General features: G+C 39.4%; 1 protein-coding gene across 4 annotated transcripts; it reads left to right on the top strand.

Moving 5' to 3' along the window:
* Window positions 1-228: 228 nt before the first annotated feature.
* CCAR1 (cell division cycle and apoptosis regulator 1) lies at window positions 229-26,073 on the top strand. 4 transcript variants are annotated; one of them, XM_081006052.1, is made up of 25 exons: window positions 229-386; window positions 1,666-1,786; window positions 3,687-3,859; window positions 5,432-5,476; window positions 7,423-7,449; window positions 8,786-8,979; window positions 9,111-9,225; window positions 9,312-9,504; window positions 11,573-11,702; window positions 11,936-12,097; window positions 13,272-13,497; window positions 14,067-14,180; window positions 15,491-15,657; window positions 16,387-16,597; window positions 17,430-17,513; window positions 17,839-18,024; window positions 18,805-18,996; window positions 19,933-20,166; window positions 20,843-20,954; window positions 21,621-21,703; window positions 22,144-22,290; window positions 22,705-22,825; window positions 23,290-23,475; window positions 23,782-23,987; window positions 25,230-26,073. In XM_081006052.1, exons 2-25 carry the CDS (start codon window positions 1,714-1,716, stop codon window positions 25,281-25,283), a joined length of 3,435 nt encoding a protein of 1,144 aa, XP_080862178.1. In that variant the 5' UTR covers window positions 229-386; window positions 1,666-1,713; the 3' UTR covers window positions 25,284-26,073. The 4 variants fall into 4 exon arrangements, with proteins under 4 accessions (XP_080862178.1, XP_080862175.1, XP_080862177.1 ...); XM_081006049.1 differs by having other exon boundaries at window positions 7,417-7,449; XM_081006051.1 differs by having other exon boundaries at window positions 245-360; window positions 7,417-7,449.

Here is a 26,073-nt window from a genome sequence, read left to right as displayed (position 1 = left end):
CAAGCAAAGTGGCGACGGAATACGACGTAATGCAAATAAATGACGGCTTTCCTCATAGGATTCTTCGCTTCTCGTTCGTTAGGGGAGGGGGGGGTGCTTCCCTTGACGCATGCGCGCCGTTACTTCCCTTCCTTGTTTTGGAGACGGCGACCCCATCCTCGCGGAGCACGTGTGCGAGGGAGGGGCGGAGAAATCTCACTTCGAGACGTCACCGAGGTGCGCGGCGCCCGAGTGAATCGCCCCCTCCGACCCGTCCGCGCTCGCGCTCCACTTCGACGCATGCGCCGTGCCTCGATTATCCGTGTGCGCGGGGTGTCGGAGGGGGTGGGGAATGTGCCGGAGGAGTTTGAAATGGCCCCTGTGAGTCCCTATTCGGCCCGCGCCAGGTAAAGGGTCGTCGGGGTTGAGGCGCGTCAAAGGCGCCGAGGCCGGGTTGGCCGTTTCAGAAGTGACGAGCCTTGAGGTTTCCGACAGCGGCCCTTGGGCGGGCTGGGCAATGCGAGAGAGGGAGGCTCTTCTCTCGGGCGGCAGGCAGGCCTCTGCCCCTCATTGTTGTTGCGGGAGAGGAGGAGGAGGAGGCGCGTCTTCCGCTCTGCTTTCTCCTCAGGCCCCTGTCCCTCCACCTGAGGAGGAGGAAGAGCGAGCGAGCTGGCTGGCAGTTTCGCCCTCAAAGGCCTCTTGTCTGTGTCCCCGCCCGCCCTCCATCCACCTCTTCTCAACCCCCACCCCGCGTGCCTCGCATGCATGGGGAGCGCGAGAGCCACGCAATAGTTACTTCTTTGTTTCCCTCCGTGAATTTCCTCCACTCGCATTCTCTCGTTCCTCATTCGTAGGCCTTGTTTGTGTCTCCCCCCCCCCCCCACGTATCCCATTAAATACAATATATCTTCCATCCTGCCGGTGAGGTTTTCTTTGCAAGTGGTTCACGCAGGACAACTGGACGTGTGAAAGAAGCGAGTCGGACTGAGCTCAGTTAAGCTGGCTGTCAGGTGCTCGCGACCTCGGTCTGCCTACGTGCAGGTTTCTAGTGGACATTGCTTTTTCTCTCGCCCGCGCTAACTTCTCGGGAAACTTCCGTTTTCAAGAGATTGCTTTTCATCTTTATTCTCCGAATACATATTGCTTTGGAATGCAGTCTCCGTTTCTGTCTCAGGCTAAGTGTTTCAGTATACCTGGTATTTCCCCTGCTCTTTCGCGCAGCAGCTCCAGTCGTTGGACTCCCCTAGGTTCACAGTCGCTGATATTTACAGTGCAAAGACCTGTTCTTTAACTGCGGTGCCATTTTAAAGTCTGCAAGTCAGTTAAACTTCTGTGAACAAAGCGATAGCGCTGCTCTTGGTAAGGTGCCATATTATGTTGCAGATGCATCCACACCTTGAAAGATGAGCTTCTAGAAGTCTTGGTTACAGCTGCGTATTGAACTTTTGTCACAAACCAGGTTTCTTTATGCATTTACTTAGAACATCCAGGTGTTTATTTGCCTGTGACTTTTGTGCAATCCTCCCCAACCAAAGGTTAGTTTAATAATTGTACTATTGTTAATTTACTTTAAGACGTTATTTGCCACATCACGCATTGAAAACCAGTCTGTCTAATTTGGAATAGACTTGCATTAAAATATTTTAAGTGTAGGGGTGGCTTTCATAAAGTTATTTATTTTGATAGGTCACAGTTGTAGAAGACTAAAACAGCAAAAGAATTTTGTCGCTCGCCATGGCTCAGTTTGGAGGACAGAAGAATCCCCCTTGGGCTACCCAGTTTACAGCCACTGCAGTATCTCAGCCAGGTCAGCGTTTATATTTCTTTTTAACCAGTAACTTCTGCCTTAGCTTCAATCTGACATTCTGCAAGGTTTCATACTTTTTGTCAGAGGAAACCAAAATAAAATGAATAGTTCAAAAGGTTTTAATGGATAAATTGGATTGATTAAAATGCTTTTTCCAGCCAACAAGGTGATCCTGTTTAATTAGCAGAACTACTTTTTTAAAAAATATTTTTTAATAAGTTCATTAAAAATGCATTCCATCAAACACCTTAAATGAATAATTTATTCTGATGTGACAGATGAGGAAAGCTTCTTCTAAGATTTTGCCACACACATATGCATTATCATAAAGATGGTGTGCTTTTTTCTTTAGTAGTATTTATTTTTCATATGCCTATATATGTGGATTTAATAATTTTATCTAGGTGACATCCCTAAAACTCAGCAGTTCTTAAATGTAGCATTGTGTTTATATGAAAAGGGCAAGAAATTTGCTTTGAATACATCATGTATTAACATATTGGTGCCCCTGTTATACAGAGACTGGATTTAGCTTGAATAGTAAGTAGCATATTTTGTTAGTTGTTGAGCCAACTATGCTTTGCAGTAAACCACATTCAAGCAATTTAGTAAAACAGGAATGCTACATTTCTTCAGAAGCATGGTTTTCTTCCTTGTTCCTATGGTGGTTTTTTGCTGCTTCAAAGGGAAGAACCTGATAATTTTTACAGACTTGGGCCTTCAGCTGGTATTTTTCCAACTCTGTTTTCAAAGTTTCTATAAGTGTTAAGAGTTTGGAGCATGAAGTTCAAGGCTAAGAATGCTTAGCTGAACACATCAGAGTTGGTCTAATATATGGTCACTTTACAAATGATACGTTGCTTTCTGTTGGTACCCTTAGGTAAGATGGAAATAAAATTGAATGAGATCTAAATTACAGAAGCTTGAAGGACCAGTAAAATTTGAGAATGAGCAGTTTTAACTGTGAGGCCTGAAATGAAATGAAATTGTTAATTGCATAATTATTTCTGGGCTTTCCCCTCTAAGCTTTTGCAGCTTCTCTTCCATGATCATGATGAGGCCTAGATGCTGATACTAAGCCCAATTAATATACCATGTTATTTACCATGTTATAGTTTCTCTTCTTCCCTCCCCTGCTGCATCTATCAGCTGGCAATAGCAGGTGCTTGCATACTCTTATGGTGCATCAGTTTTCAGCTCCATTTTTATTCTACATATATTTTGTAACAATCGTTTGAATAAATGCAGAATGATTTATATCATATACTGTTTTGTTAATTGTTAAGTAGCACATTATATCTTTAAATGGTTAAGTTACAGTTTGATACATCAGCCAGTATTGCATTTATTTTCCTCAAAATTTTCTTCCATGGCTTCAAAAGATCCAGAATTCATCTATATTTAGCATCAGATCATTAAGTCTGCAATGTGGTTTGAAAATGGCCTGTGATCTGGCACACCAAGAAGTCTTGGCATAAAGCATACTCCATCCTTAATTTCCTATAACTGAATATACCTATTAGTTTTAAGGCTAGGTTTTTATTATTGCTCTCAGTTTTATGTTCCAAGTGAAGAGTTGCTGAAGACTCCATTGCGTTGTTGCTTTGGATCTATCCTGCCAACTGTGTGTGTTCAGCCACATGTAGTAAACATGAGCTATAATATTCTTTGGCTGTAAACTAAAGTAAAGTTGAACCTTTTCTGCATTTGAACAGTAGCTCCTATATAAAAAGTGCATGTGCTGTATATTGGGGTGCAAGGAAGAGCCATTTCCCCACAAGCTCTGACTTACAGAAGGAAATCCTTAGTGCTGTTAAACCCCATGTTTGACCATGATAAGACTGTACTACCCACCCACCCCAAACTAAGATGTCCTAATGCTTAAATCCTACATTTTCAGCTGCTCTTGGTGTTCAGCAACCATCCTTACTTGGAGCATCTCCTACAATATATACACAACAAACTGCATTAGCAGCAGCAGGCCTCAGTACTCAGACACCAACAAACTATCAACTCAGTCAAACAGCTGCTTTACAACAGCAAGCTGCAGCCGCAGCAGCCGCATTACAGCAGGTAAATGGAACTGCATCTGCTGACTCCTATTTTTGTGCAGCCAGTGAGTGGCAACTTCAGTAAAACAAGCCGAGGTTCAGATAAACTTTATAATCTGCTTTGATATTTTTATTTGTGAAATGACTTTACTATTGTTTAGATACTGAATGTTATATAGTTTTTATGTAGTCTGTCGTGTCTAGGGCTTTCTTGTAGTCATTACACTTGAGCCTCTCTTTGGTGTTCTCAAAATATCACATACCCTCAGAAATAGGGAAATCTGTTTAGTAGGGACAAATGTTATTTGTTAGTGTCTTTCTCTAACAATGGGTACCCAAAAAGACGTTGGAAAAGCTAATAAAACACTAAATCACAATTCTGTAAACTAGAGTAAAAACTAGTGATGCGTCAAATTTTAATGCTTAAAACATTTTTGGAGAAAGGTAGGTTTTCAAGGGATTTGGCAAGTACCTGAAAACATTCACATACCCCTTAGTGGCTTTCCCTAGTTCTTAAGTATGTTTATGGTTGTTATTATTATTATTTGTTAGTCGCTTTATACAAAACTCTCAAACATGAAATGCTGCTGCTATAGCATAATTTCGTTCCTCACAGTATGATCTTCACTATAGCAACATGATTGGATTTGGCTACGTGATGATGTCACTGAAAGTACCACAGCCCTCACATTGCTTTTATTCTTGAGGAAAAGAAGAAACATTTGCCTGTTGCAAAAGCAATTAGTCTGATGTTCCCAGCCAAACGATGCTGGTGATTTCTTGATGCATAGTACTGGCAAGCAATGATTTGTGTCCTGATCCAGTTCTATTTATATATTAAATTTGTACTCCACCTTTCATAGTTATGTGTGACCAGTTGCAACAGAATATAGATGAGATGAGAATGTGCATCATATTGCTAATGTAGTGTAGATCAGCTGCAGCTGTATGCAGATGTTGTCCTTGCCACTGTTTTCAATGGGATATATTTCCAAATGTGTGGACATTCTTTTATAACTAGCAAACTGCAACTAGATTTGAGTGAAAGAGTGTTGGCCTAATTCACCTTCACATATTTGCAAAATGGTGTGAAAAATGGCAGAAAAGTAGGGGGCACTCTTCACAGGGGGTGAAAAGGTTCATGCAGGGCTCCTTTTGCTTGCCACTAGTAAAATAATTACAGCATATCTGTCCCCTGTGGTTTAACACAAATTAGGTCAAACTAGTATGTGTTGATGAACTAGAATATTTAGTCTGCAGCTGGCATAACTGGGTGTTGTGATCTTGCGAAGCTCCTGTTCATTTCATTAAGGCTTGCTTATGGATATTTCATAGCAGATTGTACTCGGCATATGTTAAATTAGTTCATGTTGTAATATCTAGACTGATTTTTAAAAAACAATAAATGCTTTTCAGAGAAGATACAATACTGTTTTGTTCAGCTGATGAAATAATAGAAATGCAAGTATCATCTTTTTTGTCTTAAACTTTATTTCTGCAGTTTGGTTTTGCCATATATTTCTCTGAGATTGTAGTATACAGAAATATCTTTTTGGAGTACTGTCTAGTTATCAATTCTGATTCTGTTTTTCAGCAATATTCACAACCACAGCAGACCCTCTATAGTGTACAACAGCAGGTTTGTTCACCTCTTTGTGTGCATATTGTCAGTCTCTTATTTGCTCTGTCTGAATTGGTCCATAGACTTCCAGTTCTGCATGATAGCCCAAAAATGTATTTTAGTTTTATGTCGTTAAATACAGAAATGATTGAAATGTTCACATTAAATGACATGTAAAACCGTTTGTCCCCCAATATACCTCCCTACTTAACGTAGCCTCACTTTAACATATCCTCCAACACTCATAACGTGGTGGGGGATTCAACAATGAAGTCTTACATTCCTCCCCCCAGTGTCACATCAGACTGAGCAATTTCAATATATGCTAACAAATTGTAAGACCATGTACCTTTTTAAAAACTCTCTCTCTCTCTCTCTCTCTCTCTCTCTCTCTCTCTCTCTCCAGTGTATGTTCCCCACCCAAATAGCTACCTTCTCATGGTGGGTTGTATTCAACACTGCTGTTCTGCGGGCACAGCAGACTTCTGCTTGCTCAATGGAACTTTCCCCTCTTATCTCTTTCAGCCTCCCCAGCCCACAACCTCAGAATCTGCTCCAGAGGGTTGGAAGACAATTCAGAGCAGATTCTGAGGACATGTGGGGAGAGGAAGAGGAAGGGAAAGTCTCACTGTGTGAGCAGATCTCTGCAAATGCAGTGTGATATGCAACCCTGTGTGTGCAAATTGCTGTGCCCTTACATTTGAATCTCTACAGAACCGTAGTGACTTAACTAAGGAATCTTGGAAACTGTTTTTCTGCTGTGATGAAACTGATCTATATTGTTGTCAAAAAAAGCTTCATTTGCTGGGTTCTTTGAGAAGAGTAATGAAGAGACAGAAGTTGGTCTGAGTATGGCAATGAGGGAAGTGGATGTACCCCAACTCTCATATATTGTCCTGGATACTAAGAAGGGGGAGGATTGGTCTTGCCTTATCCTTTGTATCACATCTTCCCCCTGAACCTCAGCCACTGGGGCAATTCACAATGGGCCACAAAATAGAGGCACATTATAATCTAGAATTTGTGGATGGGATAACTATATTGGTAGTGTTGGAAAATGTGCTTTCAAGGACTCATCTTTGGACAATAGACATCTGCTGTTGATACATGGCAATCTTGCCCGGCCACTGCCATTTTTAGTCTTGATTCATCCCGTATTACATAAAAGGGAAAATCCCAAACTCCAGCAACTGTTCTGTGTGGTTTTATGGAGTTGTGGAGCCACTGCTGTATCCACAGCCCTACCATTCCAGGGCAAAAGTTGTGGGGATAGGGTGATAGCTGCAGGAGCCTGAACTTGATGCAGCCTGATGCCATCACACAATGGTAATGATATCTGCTCAGGATCCAACATACCCTGGGCCAGCTCAGCCCACCCCACCTCCAGAATACTCCATTTTGGAACCTTCGGCTGTCTCCTGCTGGTGGGGGTCATGCTAGTAAAAGGTAAAGGTACCCCTAACCGCTAGGTCCAGTCGCGGACGACTCTCGGGTTGTGCACTCGTCTTGCTCTATAGGCCGAGGGAGCTGGCCTTAGTCCGCAGGCAGCTTCCGGGTCATGTGGCCAGCATGACTAAGCTGCTTCTGGTGAACCAGAGCAGCGCACGGAAACGCCGTTCCTTCCATACACCCATTCTGGCAGCAAAGTGATGCTTCTGTCCTCCTGGTGGTGGCAGCTGGTGGAAGACCAGTATTGCTGAGCCGAGGGACACCACCTAATTCATCCCCTCTGAGCCTAGCACAAGGGGAGTTTGGGCTACTCTGCAAGAGAGGAAAGCTAAGTGTTGGCCAAAACTACATAAAGAGCAGCTATTGTATGGATAAATAATATGCTAGAATGCAGGTATAGGCAATCATGAAAACATTTTGCAGCTGTTTCTCAAAGCTAAATATGGCTAAAGAGAAAGCTGGACTTGCACAAAGCATTATAACTAATTCATGGTCTTGTATTTTTTAAGTTGCAGCAACCTCAGCAAACTCTTCTAACCCAGGTTAGTTTTATTAAAGCTTTCATCACTGTATAATAAATTTGCCTGTGCACTTGTCAGCTCTGCTTTTGTTTAAAGTTTTAAACAATAATGGTGCCTTTATTACGTCTCATGTAATACAGACAACTGGTAGTTCAGTCCAATGTGTTCTTTATCCCTTTGATTACCTCCCCTTCCCAAACCAAAATATAAGTGCCCTTGTAGTTCTACTGTTATAGAGAGATATTAATTTCATGTCATTAGAAGGGGTATTTCTAATGCATATTTTCTCTTAGACTTCTGTTGATGCTTTTAAGTTTTTAGATATTTACACCAATGGTTAAGACTAGAAACTTAGGCTGCCATTCTGTGCACACACTTACTAGGAAGTAATCTCTGTTGAATATGATGAAATTTACTTCTAAGTAAACCTGCATAGGATTGTGCTGTAAGTAATATACAGATATTTGAAGAGACTTTCCTTAGGACAGGAAAGTAATTATTTTATGTTCATAAAAAGTAGTGGACAAAAGGTACATACAGTCCCCGCCCCGGCAAGGCAGCCTATATTGCACTTGAAAATTCTGAAACATTTTGCAGCAATGTAAGATATTCATTCATATTTTTGTCTGTGTGCTAGTCTTTCAGAAAACATTTTAAACATACGTTTCAATGTGCATAACCACTTTAGGGAGGTCAAAATATAGCATAGGAAAGAATAGGTTGCCGAAAAGATCATTGACACAAATTAAATAATAGAAGCAAAATTCAAAATCTGGAAATGTTCTTGGGAAACATCGATTACGTAGCAACTGAAAAACAATCTCTGCTTCCAGATCATGGTTGGTGCTAGTCTGAAGGCATTTCTGTGTTCTGATGTGCATTTACAGTTTTCATGTTTGAGGTTATTTTTATAGAAATACAAATAAGCCTACAGTTTGAGGAAATGATTTGGAAGAAATGGCTACCATAATAAGCAGGTGGGGTTTTGATATATTGGTTGAACCAGCTTGTGCAACTGCAGTTTGATAGGAGAAAAATCAAGGTTTATCTGTTTTTTTCCTCCCCCAATGTAAAAAGGCATAGTTTTTTGCACTTCATACAATGCAACTTTAGTTCAAAATAATTTTTCAGAGTGTGTGGCCTTTGACACCTGAGACATGTTTTCAGAACCCACCCTATTCCTATGGATGTAATTTTAAAAAAACATTTTAAATATTGAATTTTAAATTGTTGGGACCTGATGGTGAAGAATGGGTAATAAATTGAATAAATACAAATTATTATTATCATTATTTCAGCTATACTATTTAGAAGATTGTCAATGCTTACATAATTTCATGTTTAATTTTGCACGCAGCCAGCTGTGGCACTGCCAACAAGCCTTAGCCTGTCTACTCCTCAGCCAGCAGCACAGATAACTGTTTCTTATCCTGCACCTCGGTCAAGTCAGCAGCAGAGCCAGCCACAGAAGCAGCGTGTCTTCACTGGAGTAGTTACCAAGCTACATGACACGTTTGGTTTTGTGGATGAAGATGTATTCTTCCAGCTCAGGTAACTTAATTCTACCATACGTGCACAAGTGGTGATACTAATAAAATGCATGAGAAATAATATAGAGAAATAAGTTTATCGAGAATTATGGTAGTGTGATGTCTAATCATGTGACTCTTTTCATTTTGCAGTGCTGTGAAAGGGAAGAGTCCTCAAGTAGGAGACAGAGTTTTGGTAGAAGCAACATATAACCCTAATATGCCTTTCAAATGGAATGCGCAGAGAATTCAGACTCTACCAAATCAGGTATATACAGCCACTCAGTCTGACTCTTGTTGGCGCCTTTAGTGTAAAGCTGATTCACAAGTTGTTCCCTTTTTCCTCCTCATTAGAACCAGACTCAAACCCAGCCTTTACTCAAGACTCCTCCACCTGTACTTCAGCCTATTGCACAGCAGACTGCATTCAGTGTGCAGCCACAGCCGCAGCCACAGTCGCTGTTACAGGCACAGATATCAGCGGCTTCTATTACACCTTTGCTTCAGACACAACCACAGCCTTTGTTACAACAGCCACAGCAGAAAGGTATTTCTTCAGAACTTGACATATATTGGATGTTTTCCTTTTCAAAAAAAAATGTAGAAGAATATAACTGACTGAATAGTATCAAGACTATATGGTCTTCAGTTTACCTTGTAGCTGTAGTGCAATAGAGATGCTGCATTCTGAAGTCAGAACAAACCATGATTTGTTGTGATGGGAACTTCAGGCTTACATATTCCCACACACACAGGGTATAGACGTTAAAGGTTCCAATTGCTGTTTGTAACCACAATTTCCAATTTTATCCCAGTATGGAAAACTGCTTATACAAACCATGGTTATTTAACCAAGTTCAATTCTCATTTAACTAGCTGTGATATGTATAAACCACACATTCCCATATTCAGATGAAATGGGAAACTGCCTTGTTGCAAACTGCAACAGGAAGCCTTGTGTGCAAAAGGTGGGAATGTAGCTCATAAACCTGACATTCACCATAGCACATTCTCATAATGTTAAACTGGTTTATTATAGCATTGGAATGTAGAACCCAGCCACACATTTTGTAATCCAGGTTCTCTGTGGATATGCTATTTGTTTATAACCATGGTCTAAACTTTGTGTTGCCTGTTAGTATCCATAATATATATGCATTTTAACATCAGCTGTAGAATACCATGCTTCATCCTTCTAAAGAATAAAAGTGAGCCCCTCCACGGGCCTCCATTAAGAACAAGGTACCTCTAAAAAACGTTGTAGCACCAGAATTCTTAATCACTTTGCAGTTACTTCTAGCATAAAATAGGTTGGCAGTAGGGCTGGTAAATTGACTAGTTCTGTGGTTTCTGAAGAGGTAAATAAAAAAGATGGGTGTCATTCATATAGAGCCTTAACCTTCAAGAGAACCTGTTTAGTGTCTACATAGAAACTGTTGATGTTTTGGACTTTACTTGAGCAATCTGAACTAAGGAGAAGTTACCTTGTTTGGTTTGGTTTTAAATCTGCTTTGCCCTCATGTTCTTTCTTAGGCCTCCTTCTGCTCTGTGGACTTTGTATTTGCTTGCACTATTTCTGAGGTTCATCCTGTTGTGTGACATCTGGCACAATTGCATGCTGTTATATGCTCTGGTAGACATTTTCTTGAGTACTGTTGCTCAGTCTTCTTTCCTACAGCTTGAGTCTAATCTAGACCTCTTTTCCTTTGCTGCAGAGAACTGTGGATTGCCCAGTTGATGAGAGTAACCGCTATCTGTTGTACATGTTGTAGTTTATGGCATTGCCCTCTCACAGTGCTTAATGAGGCAATCATTGCGGAGTTATAGCAACAGAAATGATAGATTGTTGATGATTTGAGGGCCAGTTCAGACTACTTGGCAATTATTTGTGACCCTTTCCCCCCATCTTGTGTGTTCTTGTGAACAACTGTCATGCTTGAGGGCAAGCTGCATGTCTCTGGATGCTTACTGATTAGCAGTGACTCTCCAGCATGTAGTCACTGCCTGATTACGTGCACTTGCTTCCCTATCAGATATTGAGAAGTGTTAAGCAGGGGGGATGTGATGAACAAACAGCCTCAGAGTGAGGAGTGGTCTTCAGAATAAACAGCAAGAGTAGTATTTTGTTGAAATGGACACTGATTTACACCCCACATTGCTGGAAACTGAATGGTTGAGTCAAAATCTTCTAGCATGTTAATATTTTCTGAGTAATGTAGGTTTAAAGCATTCAATCAATATAATGTTCTCTTGAACCATTTTGTTCAGAGTTGTGTCCCTCCCCTTGAATTCTGTTAAAGTGAAACTAGCTGCAGTATGATGAGGCTTGCATTGAGGAAGAAAAATTCATCATCTTGCCTAAATAATTTGAAGAGTTAAATGAATGCATCCCATTGGATTAAATATGAGAAACCTTATGTTGCTTATACCTATTGTTATTAGCTGATTGTTGGATTGCTGCCACATTCATTTCTGCAAAACAAATAAGCAAATGTTCTATGCTATTAAAAAAGCATGAAAACGGATAGTCCAACAAATAAGCTACATTTTTTTGTTATAATTTGCTTACTGATATGAAATTCTTAAGAACTTGTGGGATTTTCCCCCCCTCCTAGCTGGTTTGCTGCAGCCCCCTGTTCGAATAGTTTCACAGCCTCAGCCAGCACGGAGATTAGATCCACCACCCAGATTTTCGGGGCGAAATGACAGAGGAGACCCCATGGCTAACAGAAAAGATGACAGAAGGTGTGATACAAAAATTCCTCTCAATTTTCTGTACATATTACAGACAGCAAATAATTTAAGTATTTGAAGTTTGAATGTAAGTACTGTTCAGTTTTGTTAATGATGATTTGAGAATGGAAGTTCTGTATGTTTTGATGTTTGTTGCTGTTGGTTCTAGAGTTATAGGCATGTGAGCTCTGCGTTCATAATGGTAGACGCTAAAACAAGACATTTATATTTCACACATGGTTAAGTCGTGAAAGGGAGCGTGAGAGACGTAGGTCACGGGAAAGATCACCCCAGAGAAAACGCTCTAGAGAAAGATCACCTCGGCGAGAGAGGGAACGATCACCCCGAAGACCCCGACGTGTTGTACCCCGTTACACGGTCCAGTTTTCCAAGTTCTCATTAGACTGGTATGTTATCTTGGTGTCAAATTGCGATTTCATATTTTTCTGTGGAAGGTATCTTACTGCCATAAAATAAGGATGCATTAAATAAACCCAAGAAATTGAAACATAGCTTCATTTTTGTTGACTTTAAAGTTACTTAATGTAACTCAGTTTTACTTGAATGTTGTTCTTTCTCCACCCACCTCCATCCACTGTAGACAGAATATTTTGTGCAAATTAAGGAGATGTGCTTTTTAAACTTTCAGCTGCACAATGACCCTCTTTGTATTACACATTTTTACAAGCGTGTGGGGTGGCTGTGGACATTGTACAGGAATTTTGGAGCCAGATATGTTGCAAAGTGGAGAGCTGAAACAGTTTACCTGGCAATAAAGCATTAGCTAATATGTAAGATGTTGCAAGTTGGGTGCAGAATTCAGTGCTTTCAGAATCTCAACTTTAATTTGAAAGAACGTGTTTCTAACTCTTAAAGGGGTGAACAAAGGCTTGAAAATGTGAAGGGAATGCAATATTTTCATGACTGGTATAGGCTATAGAATTTTGAGAAATCTATGGTACCTTATTATATGATACATTAAGGGTATACACCTTAATAGTGTACTTTCAGATTATCATGATAAAACAGGGAGTTTCTGCCCAACCTGTCTGTACCTTGGCTAAAGCCTGATCAGGGCTGGACTGTAGAGATTTCCATTTACTCTGACAGTTGCCTAACTGTTCAACAGCTTCTGGAGAAGCAACTTACCCTAAAAACAAAAAATGGTGTTGGTTGGGTTTATTTGTTTGTTTGTTGACTGATTAAAACATTTTTTTATATTTCTGATACTTGATAAAAGTTTAATGGCTATGACAAAAAGTACCTTAGCTTCCACAAAGGGCTGAACCAAACTTTTGTGAGTCTTGATTTTTGTTTCAAAATTTGCATGTTCTGTTTCAGAGAACGTTTCAACAAGCAAATTTTTTTTTAAAAAAAATTACCCAAAATAAAGTTACTGTATTTTTCTTCCAAGATGTGGACACTAATGGCTCTGAGCTGCTTTTCAGTAATGTCAAAAGTAGAAGCAAAACTATAAAAAGAGTGTTTGAGCTCAGTTCTCATTCTGCATCTTGCTACAAATTTGCTTTTAAGCCCCAGCTCTTTTTATTGTTGTAAAATATATTTTCTTACTGCTTAAAGCCTTAGCTGTGATATGATGGAACTGAGACGGCGATATCAGAACTTGTACATCCCAAGTGACTTCTTTGATGCTCAGTTTACATGGGTGGATGCATTTCCTATGTCAAGACCATTTCAGCTAGGAAACTACTGCAATTTCTATGTAATGCATAGAGAGGTAGATCCTTTGGATAAGAACACTTCTGTACTGGATCCACCAGATGCTGATCATCTTTACAGTGCAAAGGTATGTCTAACAACCTAAATCATTCCTGCTTGCATAGAAATGTTTGGAAATGCTTCTTTGAAGGGATTCCCATTGTCTTCTGTGCATAGGTTTTCAGTGATGTTGCCTTTGTTGCAACCTTTGTTGACTGAACAGTAAGCTCAGTTGGACCAGATTCGGTTTCAACTATTTTTTTCCAGAGTGGGTGACATCTTCCCAGGGATTCTTTAGTTGGGCCCTTGATTCATGTTGTTTGTGCATAAAATCTTGGCAAGATTGCAACGAACTGTATGTGGCAATTCAAGAAGCTTTGGATTTGCAGGCTACTTGCTAATTTACACAAGTCTTATTTTGTGCTTTGGACATGTTAGATGCTGTTAGGAATTTAAAATCAAGTGATGATTTCATTGATATTTTTGGATATTTAACCCTTCAAGATAGGTGTATCTTTTTTTGACTTTATGCATTATTCTAGTCCTATTGAGTTTAGCAGTTAAGTGTAAGATACCAAGCTTTGAATCATAGCTTCATTACGTTGTCTTGTCTTGTCTTTTTTTTTTTTTTTTTTTTTGGTCATATTACTTTAACAGGTGATGCTCATGGCCAGTCCTAGCATGGAAGATCTCTATCACAAATCATGTGCTCTTGCTGAAGATCCACAAGAGCTCCGGGATGGTTTTCAACATCCCGCTAGACTCATAAAGGTAAAAATATGCGTTTCTAGCAAACAAACATAAACTTAAAAATTTTGCTGGAAAATTGATGCAAGTACAAGCTTTCCACATAGTTTTCTTTAGGTTGGGGACATAGAATTCCTTTATGGACACAAATAATTACTTTTGAAATGTGTTTTATATATTATTCTTACAGGAGGCCCCCTGTAGTCTCCCATCCAAATTATTAACATGGTTTGTATGTTTTTTGCTTTCAGCACTGCTGAAGCATGTGGTCTTCCAAACCATTCACAGGACTAGTTTCATTTTTAAAAATGAACTTAGATCTGTTGCATTTGAGAAAGCTCTTTCCTTGTGCGTGAGCAGGAGGAGAGAAGGTTATTGCCAATTCCCCCTGCTCCCAAACTGCTCTGGATCTTCCGTGAGACTTTGTTCACACAACAGAATCTTTAGATCCAAGCTAGTAAGGTGTTTTTTGTGTCTTGAAAGCAAATAACATCACCTTGAGAGAAATGGGAGGGGGGTTTCCCATAGACACCGTGAAACCATCAGTATAATCCTATGCATATTTACTGTGAAGCAAGTTCTCCTTTTCTCCATTGGAACCTACTTTCAAGAAAATACCTTCTTATGTTTCTGGCTAAAATACTTTTAAACTCTCAAGGTTATGTCAGTGAACAATTCTATAAGCCCCTGATTTTACAGTACAGAATATTATTTTAATCTGTTGTTTATAGCATTTTTATATGATGACAAACTGTTCCGAAGTCTTGCAGAATGAATGAGTAATGATGTTTAAACCTATTCCATTACTGAAATGCAATGTGGAAAAACAAAACTGAACTCATTCTTGAGCAAGACTTAGGCTGCAAAACTGTATTCACTTACCTGGGATTATGCCCATGGTAGTCATGTATAGAATTGTGCTGTCATTCTTGCAGATTAGGGATAACTGCTTGTGATGACATGTAAACTGACAAACAGGTATGTGTAATTTTAATGGGTTGTATCCAATGCAGAGTGGACTTCATCACTCTTCAGGGTTTTGGGAGACTGTAGGGCAGGCTTCTTTAACTTCGGCCCTCCAGATGTTTTGAGACTACAGTTCCCATCATCCCTGACCGCTGGTCCTTCTAGCTAGGGATCATGGGAGTTGTAGGCCAAAAACATCTGGAGGGCCGAGGTTGAAGAAGCCTGCTGTAGGGCATTCAGAAGAAGAAAGTGGAGTCCAGTTGAACAGTCGGAAATCATTGCAGCATAGGATTCTACCCTTTTTTTTGCAGTTTGGATAATCTTTTTTTTCTTGGAAGGGAAGTGCTAAGTAGCCTTTTCTTCTCTAGTTTTTAGTGGGTATGAAAGGTAAAGATGAAGCCATGGCTATTGGTGGACACTGGTCTCCCTCACTGGATGGACCTGAGCCAGAGAAGGACCCATCTGTGCTGATTAAAACTGCCATCCGTTGTTGCAGGGCTCTAACAGGGATTGATTTAAGTGTATGCACACAATGGTAAGTACTACATTCTTAAAAACATTTTGATGAAATAGCAGCATGCTTAAAATCCTCATGGAAATGATTTGGGCAAAATCAACCACTTCTTTATCAGCAGCTGGTAGTAGCTGTGCAAGCAAACTACTCAAAGTGATATCCTAGTTGACAACGCAAATGTGATTTTGGTGCCAAAAGGTTTGAAGAACAATGAACTTTAAATAATGTGTTTGTATTTGTTGTTTGAACTTTGCAATGCTTGTATGTTAAAATATTCTTTCATTTCACGCATAGCTGGAGGAGATCGCCAAGGAAACTTCATTTCATTATTCTCGTGTTTATAAATAATTAGATGTTTGGGGCAGCCATATTTTCTCTTGGTCGATTTACTACTTGTGTTAATCAGTTGTCGATCGCTTTGTGAATAAGTACCTTCCAACAATAAATACAAAAAAAAAGAGTTCAACTTTTATCTTTTATTTCCTCCCAAGTCAGATGAAATGGCACATTTTAGTGCCAAGTGCAAAAACAATTGCCTCCAGCTTTTTAAAATTTATTCCCTAGCAGATGTCTTATAATGCATTGTACACAAGTTTTTCAAAGAGAACATATGGCTTTCATATTTTTTTTCTTTAGAAAAAATTCAGGTTGTCGCAGCAAAGTTGCTTTACTTGATGTGCTACAGTGATCTAGGCTCTGTAAAATGTATTGTAGAATTTTTTTTCCAACATGCTTCTTCCCTTGCAACAGGTACCGTTTTGCAGAGATTCGCTACCATCGCCCTGAGGAGACCCACAAGGGGCGTACGGTTCCAGCTCATGTGGAGACAGTGGTTTTATTTTTCCCGGATGTTTGGCATTGCCTTCCCACCCGCTCAGAGTGGGAAACCCTCTCCCGAGGATACAAGCAGCAGCTGGTCGAGAAGCTTCAGGGTGAACGCAAGGAGGCTGATGGAGAACAGGCACTGAACGCTAATCCCTTTTTCTATTTCTGCTTCTCACAGGCGCAGGAACACAGGCACAAAATGCACACCACATGCTACACCGCAAACATACCTAGGAGGAACATAATTGGTAACAATGACTGGTAAACCAGCTTTCAGCAGTGTAGAACTTACTTGTGTTTAATTACAGCTAGTGTACCAACTTAAGTGTATACTGATGCAACAAGTGGAATTTAAGCTGTGCACTCCATGCACAAATCTTTGTAATCTTAGAACTAGTTGCTGGAATCTGGGACCAGTTATTGAGTTAAGATTTCAGTTTTAAAAGTTGTGTTAAGCATTTTGCCGTTCTACCAAAAAACAAAAAACTTTTATTTTTTCTCCCATGTGTTAGCCTTTTAAAAAATAATATTAATAATGGTACTTTGAAATAGGCAAGACATTGAAATAACATAGCCTAAAAGAATCTTATCTGGCTGATTGGCAACTTGGTAAATGTAAAAAGGTCTAACAAAATGAGGAGTATTTTGGGTGGTTTGAAAATTGGGGGATATCATACACTGTGTGGTTGGTGGTGACCAGCAGTGTCTGTGTGTCCCCGGTGATTTTTGTGTTGTTGTTCTTTATCACCCTTTTGTGTTTCACAGAGATGGCTCTTATTGGCTGATGAGAGAGGCACTGTTATAAACTAGTAGAATGTGTGTATGTGGCTTTGTTGAAATGGTAACTTTAGGAGAAGACTGTCTGATGAAACAGTTGTGGCCTTGCCCAGGTCAGCTGCAGAATTTAAGAAAGAATCATATTCATTTTGAAGCTTTCTGAAGGATGATGACTTTATTTCATTTTTTAGGATGAAGAGGAGAAGGATGATGGGGAAGCAAAAGAGATTTCTACTCCTACTCATTGGTCCAAACTTGACCCAAAGGCAATGAAGGTAACCATAGCTGAAGACTTCAGCGTTACATTACATTACAAAGTCTAGTAAATATTGCAGTATTGTTTCTTTTCTGAAGGTAGTACAGTTATTGAGAATTTGTGTTGCTTTGATCTTTTTAAATGAGTGAAATCTATTAAAATTACTGATACAAATCACTGGGGAAAATCTATCATGAATTTATAAAAAATGAAGCTTTGTGATTTTTGCCAAGTTTTGCTTGCCTTATATTTCAGTAATTTGAGATGTGCTTGTCTCTGAATAGGTTTGATTATATAAATACTAAATTGTGAATTGAATGCTCACTGTAATATTTATCAACTAGGTTAATGACTTACGCAAAGAATTAGAAAGCCGAACTCTTAGCTCAAAGGGCTTGAAATCCCAGCTGATAGCCCGACTAACAAAGCAACTCAAAGTGGAAGAGCAGAAGGAAGAACAGAAAGAATTGGAGAAGTCTGAAAAGGAAGATGAAGAGGAGGAAGAGAGGAAGTCTGAAGATGACAAAGAGGTAGAAGTCTAGTGGATTTACTTAGGTAGAAAATGTTCATTAGTAAACGTTTAGTTCATTATTAAGCTGAACTTCAGGTGTGTTTGTGTGTGATAGGAAGATCTTCATAATAAGAGTAAGGACTGATCTTACGCATGCATATTGTAGTTGTTGGGGGCTGCTTTCTCATAACTTACTGCCATACCAATCCAAAAGCTACAGGGTCTTGTCCCCAGTGTTACCTAGCCCCTGAGGAAAGGTGGCAGTAGCATGGGAAGGAGCTGCTAAGCCATTTATGTCTACATCTCTATTTGTATGTGCATCTTCCTTGTTGCAATAAACATTGCTAGTGCTAAGAACACTAAATAACAGGGCTTGTTAAGTTACATTAGAGTTAAATAAATTTCCAGCACAACGTAGTGCTGGTTAGGCCTTCGCTTTGTAGAGAAGAAATATGCTCTCCTTTTCCTCAAATGCAGAATACATCATCTCTCATCTCCTTAATCTTAGGTGTCTTAGGGTAAGAGAAATTGACCCGAGGATCTTGATCACTGAGTGAAAATTTGAACCTGGGTCTCGCCAGTCACTCCCACGCTAGGCTGACTCTCCAGGTTCTGTCATGGAGTGTCCTCGCTAGCATGCATATAACATTCACATAGGGGAAGGGAATAGAAGTGTCCAGTAAACAACTGAGTATGTGGCTCTCCCACTCCCCCTGCCTTTTCACCCTCCTCAAGAAGTAAATATTTGAAGTTCATACTCTGACGTCTCCACTCCAAATTCCTTTTTTCAAATCTTTAGGAAGAAGAAAGGAAACGCTTAGAGGAAGTGGAACGCCAACGTCGAGAGAGGCGATACATCTTGCCTGATGAGCCAGCAATCATTGTGCATCCTAACTGGGCAGCCAAAAGCGGAAAGTTTGACTGCAGTATTATGTCACTTAGTGTTCTTCTGGATTACAGGCTGGAGGATAACAAAGAGCATTCTTTTGAGGTCATCTCTTCACCTAACTTTCTCCCCTCACTATTTCTGAATAACTGCTTGCGTGATCACCCTTCTGATCACACGACATTGGATACAATTAATAAAGGTTCCCCTGTTCTCTTAAGAGTGCAGCCTCTCTGGCTTCAAGCTTTTGATTTTATGCCCTCATCTTGGTTCTGTGATGAGACAGGGCCAGCTCAATTACTTACGTCAGATTAAGAAAAAAGGACACTGTTTACCAGCAGTACAGCTGTGAAGCCTCCATTCATTTGAATTGGATTTGCACGAAGCTAGACTTCTGTGCTCCTGTTACAGTAAATAAATTATGACAATTATATCCCTCTCTTCTACTGTAGCATGGCACCATACATGTGGTGGCTTAGTGATCTTCAAGTGGGGCCTACTTTATAAGAAAATTGAACTTTGCCATGGAATCAGGGGATATAGTTGGGCAACTCCATATTTTGTAACTTCAGCCTGCCTTTCTGTAAAATGAGGATATGGTGAATTTCCTCACTAGAATTTTGTTTAAGCAAAACTGCAGAATTTCAAGTGCAAGGTTAATTTTTTATTTCTGCATTCTTTTAACGAACAGGGATTTTGATATTATTGCTTGTATTGAAGTTGAATATTGTGTAACTTTTCTCAGGTGTTAATCACTTCTAGCAAAACCAGCAAAAAGTCTTGTGGCATGTTAAAAACTAATTTATTATGGCATGAGGTTTCATGGACCGTAGTCCATTTTTTCAGATGTATAAAGTGTTATCCTGAGTTGTAGGTATATTGAGGGTGGGGCATAGTACACAGTGAGGTAGAAGGAAATGAAATGCACGAAAGTACAAACAGAGTGTACTGTTAATTACATTTTAACAAGATTATGCGAGTGTACTGTTTGTAATTCTGTTTCGGTGCTTTGTTAATTCTAGTTTGTTGCTTCCTGTGCAGGTTTCATTATTTGCTGAACTTTTCAATGAAATGCTTCAAAGGGACTTTGGTGTCCGAATATACAGATCCCTCTTGTCGCTTCCAGATAAGGAAGATAAAAAAGATAAAAAGAACAAAAAAGATGAGAAGAAAGAGAAAAAGGAAGAACGAGATGATGAAAATGATGACCCAAAGCCTAAAAGAAGAAAATCTGGAGATGAGAGAGAAAGAAAAGATGAGAGGGATGACAGGAAGGTTAGTGGCCATTAGAAGAAAGAACTAATCAGCTGATGGATTAAGAACGGTTTGTGGAGGAAGGGCTTGTTACTACATTTCATCAGTTTTAATTTTATTTCTCATGCTGCTTAATTTTATCAGATCTTGCCTGATAGGAATTCTATAACTGATTTCTTCCCCTTACAAGGAGTCCAAATTGTTACATGAAAAAAATAAATCCTCCCCTACCCCAGACAATGACAACAACTGGAGCACTGCTTCAGCTTCATAATTTTCTGATATTGTTGGTTCACTCTTCAGGGCAAATAGGAAATACAGAAACGTAAGCAATATCATCATCCGTTTTCACATCCTCTTGCTAGGGGAATGGGATTGAATCCCAGATCTCTGTGATTTGTTTTAGAAACTTTTGCACCAAGGGTGAGATCCAGTGTTTTATGAATGGACTCCCCCTTCCTCTCCTCTCTGTGAACTCCAGAATCTGCTCCAGAGGGCTAAGGGTTCTTCTAGAGTGGATTTAGAGATATACAAAGGAGAACAGGGTAGAGGAGAAGAAGGGACATTACACAAGCAGAAACGGATTACTCAGTCGGGCAGACACAGTTGGATATCACCCCCAATTTGTGTGGTTGAAGGTTTTTTAATTACTGCTGCCAATAGTTGGATTGTGTTAATATTTGTGAACTAATTACAGAGAGAAGATAAGAGGAAGGATGATGCTAAAGATGAAGATGAAATGGAAGATGACAATAACCAGGAAGAATACGATCCAATGGAAGCAGAGGATGCTGAAGATGAAGATGATGGTATATGGGGATGATTACTCTAATTAAAAGGTGGCAGGTGCAGACAAAGGCAAAACTGTAGAGCCCTCAGTTATGTGTGTTGATTTACACTAGTGAATTTGCAGTGAGTAACAGACTGTGTACAATACTTCTATACCTTTTGATGTGAAGATCCAATCTATAAAACTACAATTATTACTTAAGATTATTGAACCAAAGTGGTCCAGAAGAGAAATAATATCTTTGGCACATGCGTGTTAACAGAACTTCTGCTGTTTCTTTCTATGTTGTAAGATGCCCTTAGCATCACGTGAGCTATGTGCATCTTCATTCTAAGATACAGTGGTGCCTCGCAAGACGAAATTAATCCGTTCCACGAGTCTCTTCGTCTTGCGGTTTTTTCGTCTTGCGAAGCACGGCTATTAGCGGCTTAGCGGCTATTAACGGCTTAGCGGCTTTAAGAAAAAGGAAACAAACTCGCAAGAACTCGCAAGACGTTTCGTCTTGCAAAGCAAGCCCATAGGGAAATTCGTCTTGCAGAACGACTCAAAAAACGGAAAACTCTTTCGTCTAGCGAGTTTTTCGTCTTGCGAGGCATTCGTCTTGCGGGGCACCACTGTATGTATAATAGCAGTATAAAGCGCTAATGTAATATGAATATGCTGAAGGTAATGTTTGTTTCCATAGATAGGGATGATGAGGAAATGAACAGACGAGATGACAGAAGAGAGGGAAACCGGCATTGCAAAGAGAGAGCTTCTAAAGATAAGGTATTTAGTGCTGTGAGTTTCTAACTGTGAATCGATGAAGATGCTAGAGAACTGGGAAGGAATAGCCTATCTGCCAAAACTGTCTTCATCAGTCTTAAGTTCTGTTTCCTGAAGGGTTTGTTTACTGGAGATAGTGTCAAAAACCAATTGAGGTGAAAACTCTCTCCATATTATGTAATATACTAGTAGCTCTGACCTGTAATCAGTGTGGGAACTAACTTCTGGAAACAACTTCTGTCAGATCCTGCTGCTCCTATCTCTTGTCCTCATAAATTGTATAACCATCTATGAAAGTACTTAGTGTTGTAGCGCTTTAGAAAATTTATATATATGCACATGCCTTTAAGGAAGCTGTACTGTACATATTTTCTAATACTGAAATAACTAATGGATAATAAAAAAGGGGGGAAAGCCTTATTGTTATAAAATGTGTTTTTTAGGAAAGAGACAAAACACAGATGATAACTGTTAACCGCGATCTTCTGATGGCTTTCGTTTATTTTGATCAATGCCATTGTGGATACCTTCTAGAAAAGGATTTGGAAGAGATACTGTACACACTTGGACTGCATCTCTCACGAGCTCAGGTTTGTTGCTAAAGCTGTATGGGAATGAAGAAAAGGGAAGGCCTTGCAGCGCTCAGTCTGCATCACTCTGGGTTTTTTCCCTCTGATTAACCGCAGTATAATAAAGAGAAATAAGACTTGTCCAGTCACTTTTTATACATCTGTATTTTCTTTGCTAGAGAAAAGGGAGGAAACAAGGGGGTGTTCATGACGAAAAAAATGATAAATGATTGAAGTCCACATGCATACAGAAGAATTTTATTGTCAATAATTTACGTAAAATTACTCTCTTGCTGTAAAATATTTCAAGCTTTGAGATTTGATTTTTTTTTGCCTTTTTAAGGTATTGTAAAAATGTATTGCTTATATTATGCATGAGAATCATGCCTTTGTTGAGCAAACCATTAATGTGAATTTGGTCTCCTGCTATCTTAGGTTAAGAAGCTGCTTAATAAGGTGGTGCTTCGTGAATCTTGCTTTTATAGAAAACTGACGGATACTTCTAAAGATGAAGAAAATCAAGAAGAAATTGAAACTCCACAGGAAGAAATGCTAGGTGACACAATTTTGTTAGCTATGAAGACATGTCTACTATTATGTATGGTGAAATATCTTCTACCTGTGTCACTTTAATAGCATGTACTCTTTCTTCAATGTGGTAGGTAGTAAAGACTGCAGCAGTGAAATTCAGAATGGGGACCATTTTGAATGAGCAGAAGTCTGTGTGTGCTTGCACACGGCACATTTGGATCCCATCCTGTTTTTTCCATATTTTGCCAACATGACGATCTCAACACTATGGACAATCTGAAAGTTTTTTGAGTGGGAATTTTGCTCCTTATGTTGGGACTGAGGATGTGGGGGAGGGAAACATTTGTTTCACTCTTGGAATATGCGAGTACACTGGAATTCTTGAGAAAACGTGGGACTTTGCTAATTTTCTACTGTAGGAGTCTTGAAACTCACCAGACATGTCTGGTGGTGACGTTGATTTTAATGATATTTCTTAACCCCCTATAGGAAACAGGCTGCTGCTACCATCACCTGCTATTAAACAAGAACCAAGAAGCTCAGAAGAAAACGTTGGCCTCATTGTTTACAATGGAGCTATGGTGGATGTAGGGAGTCTCTTGCAGAAACTAGAGAAGAGTGAAAAAGCCCGAGCTGAGATGGAACAAAAGCTTCAGTCACTAGAAGAAAAGACAGGTGAGAGAGTGAGATTTGAATTATTGCTTCACACATTCAGAAAGGTTTATTATTAAAACAGAAAAATACTTTAAAGCCGAACAATTACAATTCCTATGAATTGGGTGGAGTGTATGAATACTCAGGTCTTCTGGCCTGAATAAAGAGGACACATCTTACCAAATCACATTACTAGCTCTGCTAGGTGATACAGCTGAATAAGGTACATGGCATCTTTAACGCTGCTTGTTCTGTAATGATTGAAGGAATATAGAAAAACTGAAAGTAAAAGATTAAGTGTTTTAAAATCTTTTTTGGGGTTTTCAGATGAAGATGAAAAGACTATATTGAATTTGGAGAATCTGAATAAAGGTCTGTCTGCAGAACTTAAAGAAGTCAAAAAAGATGCTGGCCAGCTACAAGAGAATTTGAAGGCATCAGAAGATACAAATTTGCAGTTTGAGGGGCAGCTGAATAAGACAATCAAAAGTTTGGCTACAGTTATGGATGAAATACACAGCGTTCTTAAAAAGGTAAAGGTTTTTCTAATTCTGGTCGGGATTCAACTAATCTGTTGTGTGGGCAAAGCGAGGCCTGCTTGTGCAACCAGACAAACTGCACTTTATTAAACTTTGCCTAACCATGGAGGTGCTGTGGCCTGGAGGGTGTTATGAAGGCCACACAGAGGCCTGTATTTGGATCCTGGGCCTGAGGTTCCCCATCCCTGTGAAAGAGGTGTATAAGATTAGGCATTGCATGGAGAAACTGGGTTGGGAGAAGTTTTTTCTTCCCCTGTTGTAATATTAGAACTCTTGGGTTCTAATGAAGCCGAATGTTGGAAGATTCAGGACAAACACAAAGAAAGTACTTCACACAGTGCATGGAACTCTCTTCCCCCAAGAGGTAGTGATGGCCACCAACTCAGATGACTTTAAACAAGATTAGAAAAATACATGAAAAATAGAGCTGTTGATGGCTTATGTTCCCCTCCACTATTAAGAGGCAGCATGCCTCCCAATTCCAACTGCTGGGAATCAGAAGCGGAGAGAGTGCTGTTGTACTCAGATCTTGGTTGGTCACTGTGCAAATAAGATGCTGGACTGTGGCCTGATCCAGCAGGGCTCTTCATATGTTTATATGATGAATACCCACTTCCATCAAAAAACAAGCCTTAAAGAGACACCGACTGTTTACTTGGAGACCCCACTTTGGTTCTTTAGTCAAGCCACATTGCAAGAGGAACAATATAATCAATATCCTTTGGAGCCAATGGATACTGTCACACATTTGGAAGATAACACCCAAAAGAACTTCAAGAAATTGAAATATTGCTTCAGTTATATTATTTTCTTGCCAGCCCTGGCATTGAAAGTGTGTATGTGGGAGGGAGAGGGGAGGGGAGGGAGAGGGAAAGAAGAGGGAGAAAGAGTAGTAGGTTTGGTTTTTGTCTCCTAGCATATTAAAAATGTGCAAATATCTGTGATTTCACATTATGTAAAAGAGTAGTATTTGAAATTGTACTAGTATTTGCAACTATTGAAATCTGGTTTTCCTAGGTATTCAGGTATTCATTTTAAGTGTATAGTGTCATAGTTTGGCACTTCAAGCACAAGACACAAAGATCCATGCTTATTAATCACTAAGTGGCTGATGACAGGTGATTAAAAAATAGTACCTGCTGTTAGCATGGGAATAATGCTGTATATGCATTTATACGTTACTTAGGGCTTCATTTGATATAACCCTTCATTAGTGTATTTCCTCCTTTTCTACAGGATATTGTGAAGATTGAAGATCAGAAATCCAAAGAAAATGGAGCAAATGTATGACAAACTTGCTGCTGCTGTGGGGAATATGGTGTCACATAATGTAATATAAATCATGAAACTGGAGTGTATGAAAGTGGTGCATGTTTGATTTGAGTAGTATAAATACCTTAGTCCAAGCAAAGGATGTAAAAAGTTTTATAAATGTGCGAGCCTGCTTCAAAGCATTGCTTGTAATTCATAGCTCTCAATTTATTAGACACTCCTTGAGTGAAAATAATTTTGCATTGCAAATATGTTTTAGGGCAAACTTCGTTATAGTTTGAATGCTAATAAAGTTCATCAATTTAATGGAAAGTAGCAAGTATTTAATTACCAAATGTTTTCCTTTTAAAGTCTAGTGGAGACTTTCCCCCCATTATTTATAGAAATGCCATTCTTAGGTTTTTATTTTAGTCTAATTAGCCTTTTTAAGTTCAGGTATAAATCATAGCATGCTGCTTAATTTTGCAAGTAAAGATTTTTAAAGAAAATTTTGAATTTCTTGTCACAGTTTCTTCCCTTTAAATCAAACCTTCTCACTTGGAAGTTGTTCTTATTACTGTTTTGGTGCCCAGTGATTAAGAAAAATAGTAAGGAACTTAGCAGAATGGTAAATTGGGATTTATATGAAAATACAGATTTGTTTTGTTATACATTTTTTATTATTACTGCGTTAATATACCAAACACTTAAGTATGAAAATGTACAATTGCATAACTGGCCAGTAGATGTCACTATAATTCTTTATGGGGGTGGGCGTGGGGATTGCTACTACTTTTTTATTGGCTCTCATTAAACTGGTTGTTTATTT

Source organism: Podarcis pityusensis (genome assembly GCF_964106645.2).
Source record: "Podarcis pityusensis genome assembly, chromosome: 5".
In the NCBI taxonomy this organism is placed as follows: domain Eukaryota; kingdom Metazoa; phylum Chordata; class Lepidosauria; order Squamata; family Lacertidae; genus Podarcis; species Podarcis pityusensis.
Note: the sequence above shows the minus strand (reverse complement) of the source record. Positions and strands in the feature narration are given on the sequence as shown.

Excerpts from the sequence above, each read along its gene's own strand:
- CCAR1 (XM_081006049.1), top strand. The coding sequence starts at position 1,714 with ATGGCTCAGTTTGGAGGACAGAAGAATCCCCCTTGGGCTACCCAGTTT. Across the intron at positions 9,505-11,572 it reads ACAACAGCCACAGCAGAAAG|CTGGTTTGCTGCAGCCCCCT; the intron begins GTATTTCTTCAG and ends CCCCCCTCCTAG. Across the intron at positions 18,997-19,932 it reads ACAAAGAGCATTCTTTTGAG|GTTTCATTATTTGCTGAACT; the intron begins GTCATCTCTTCA and ends CTTCCTGTGCAG.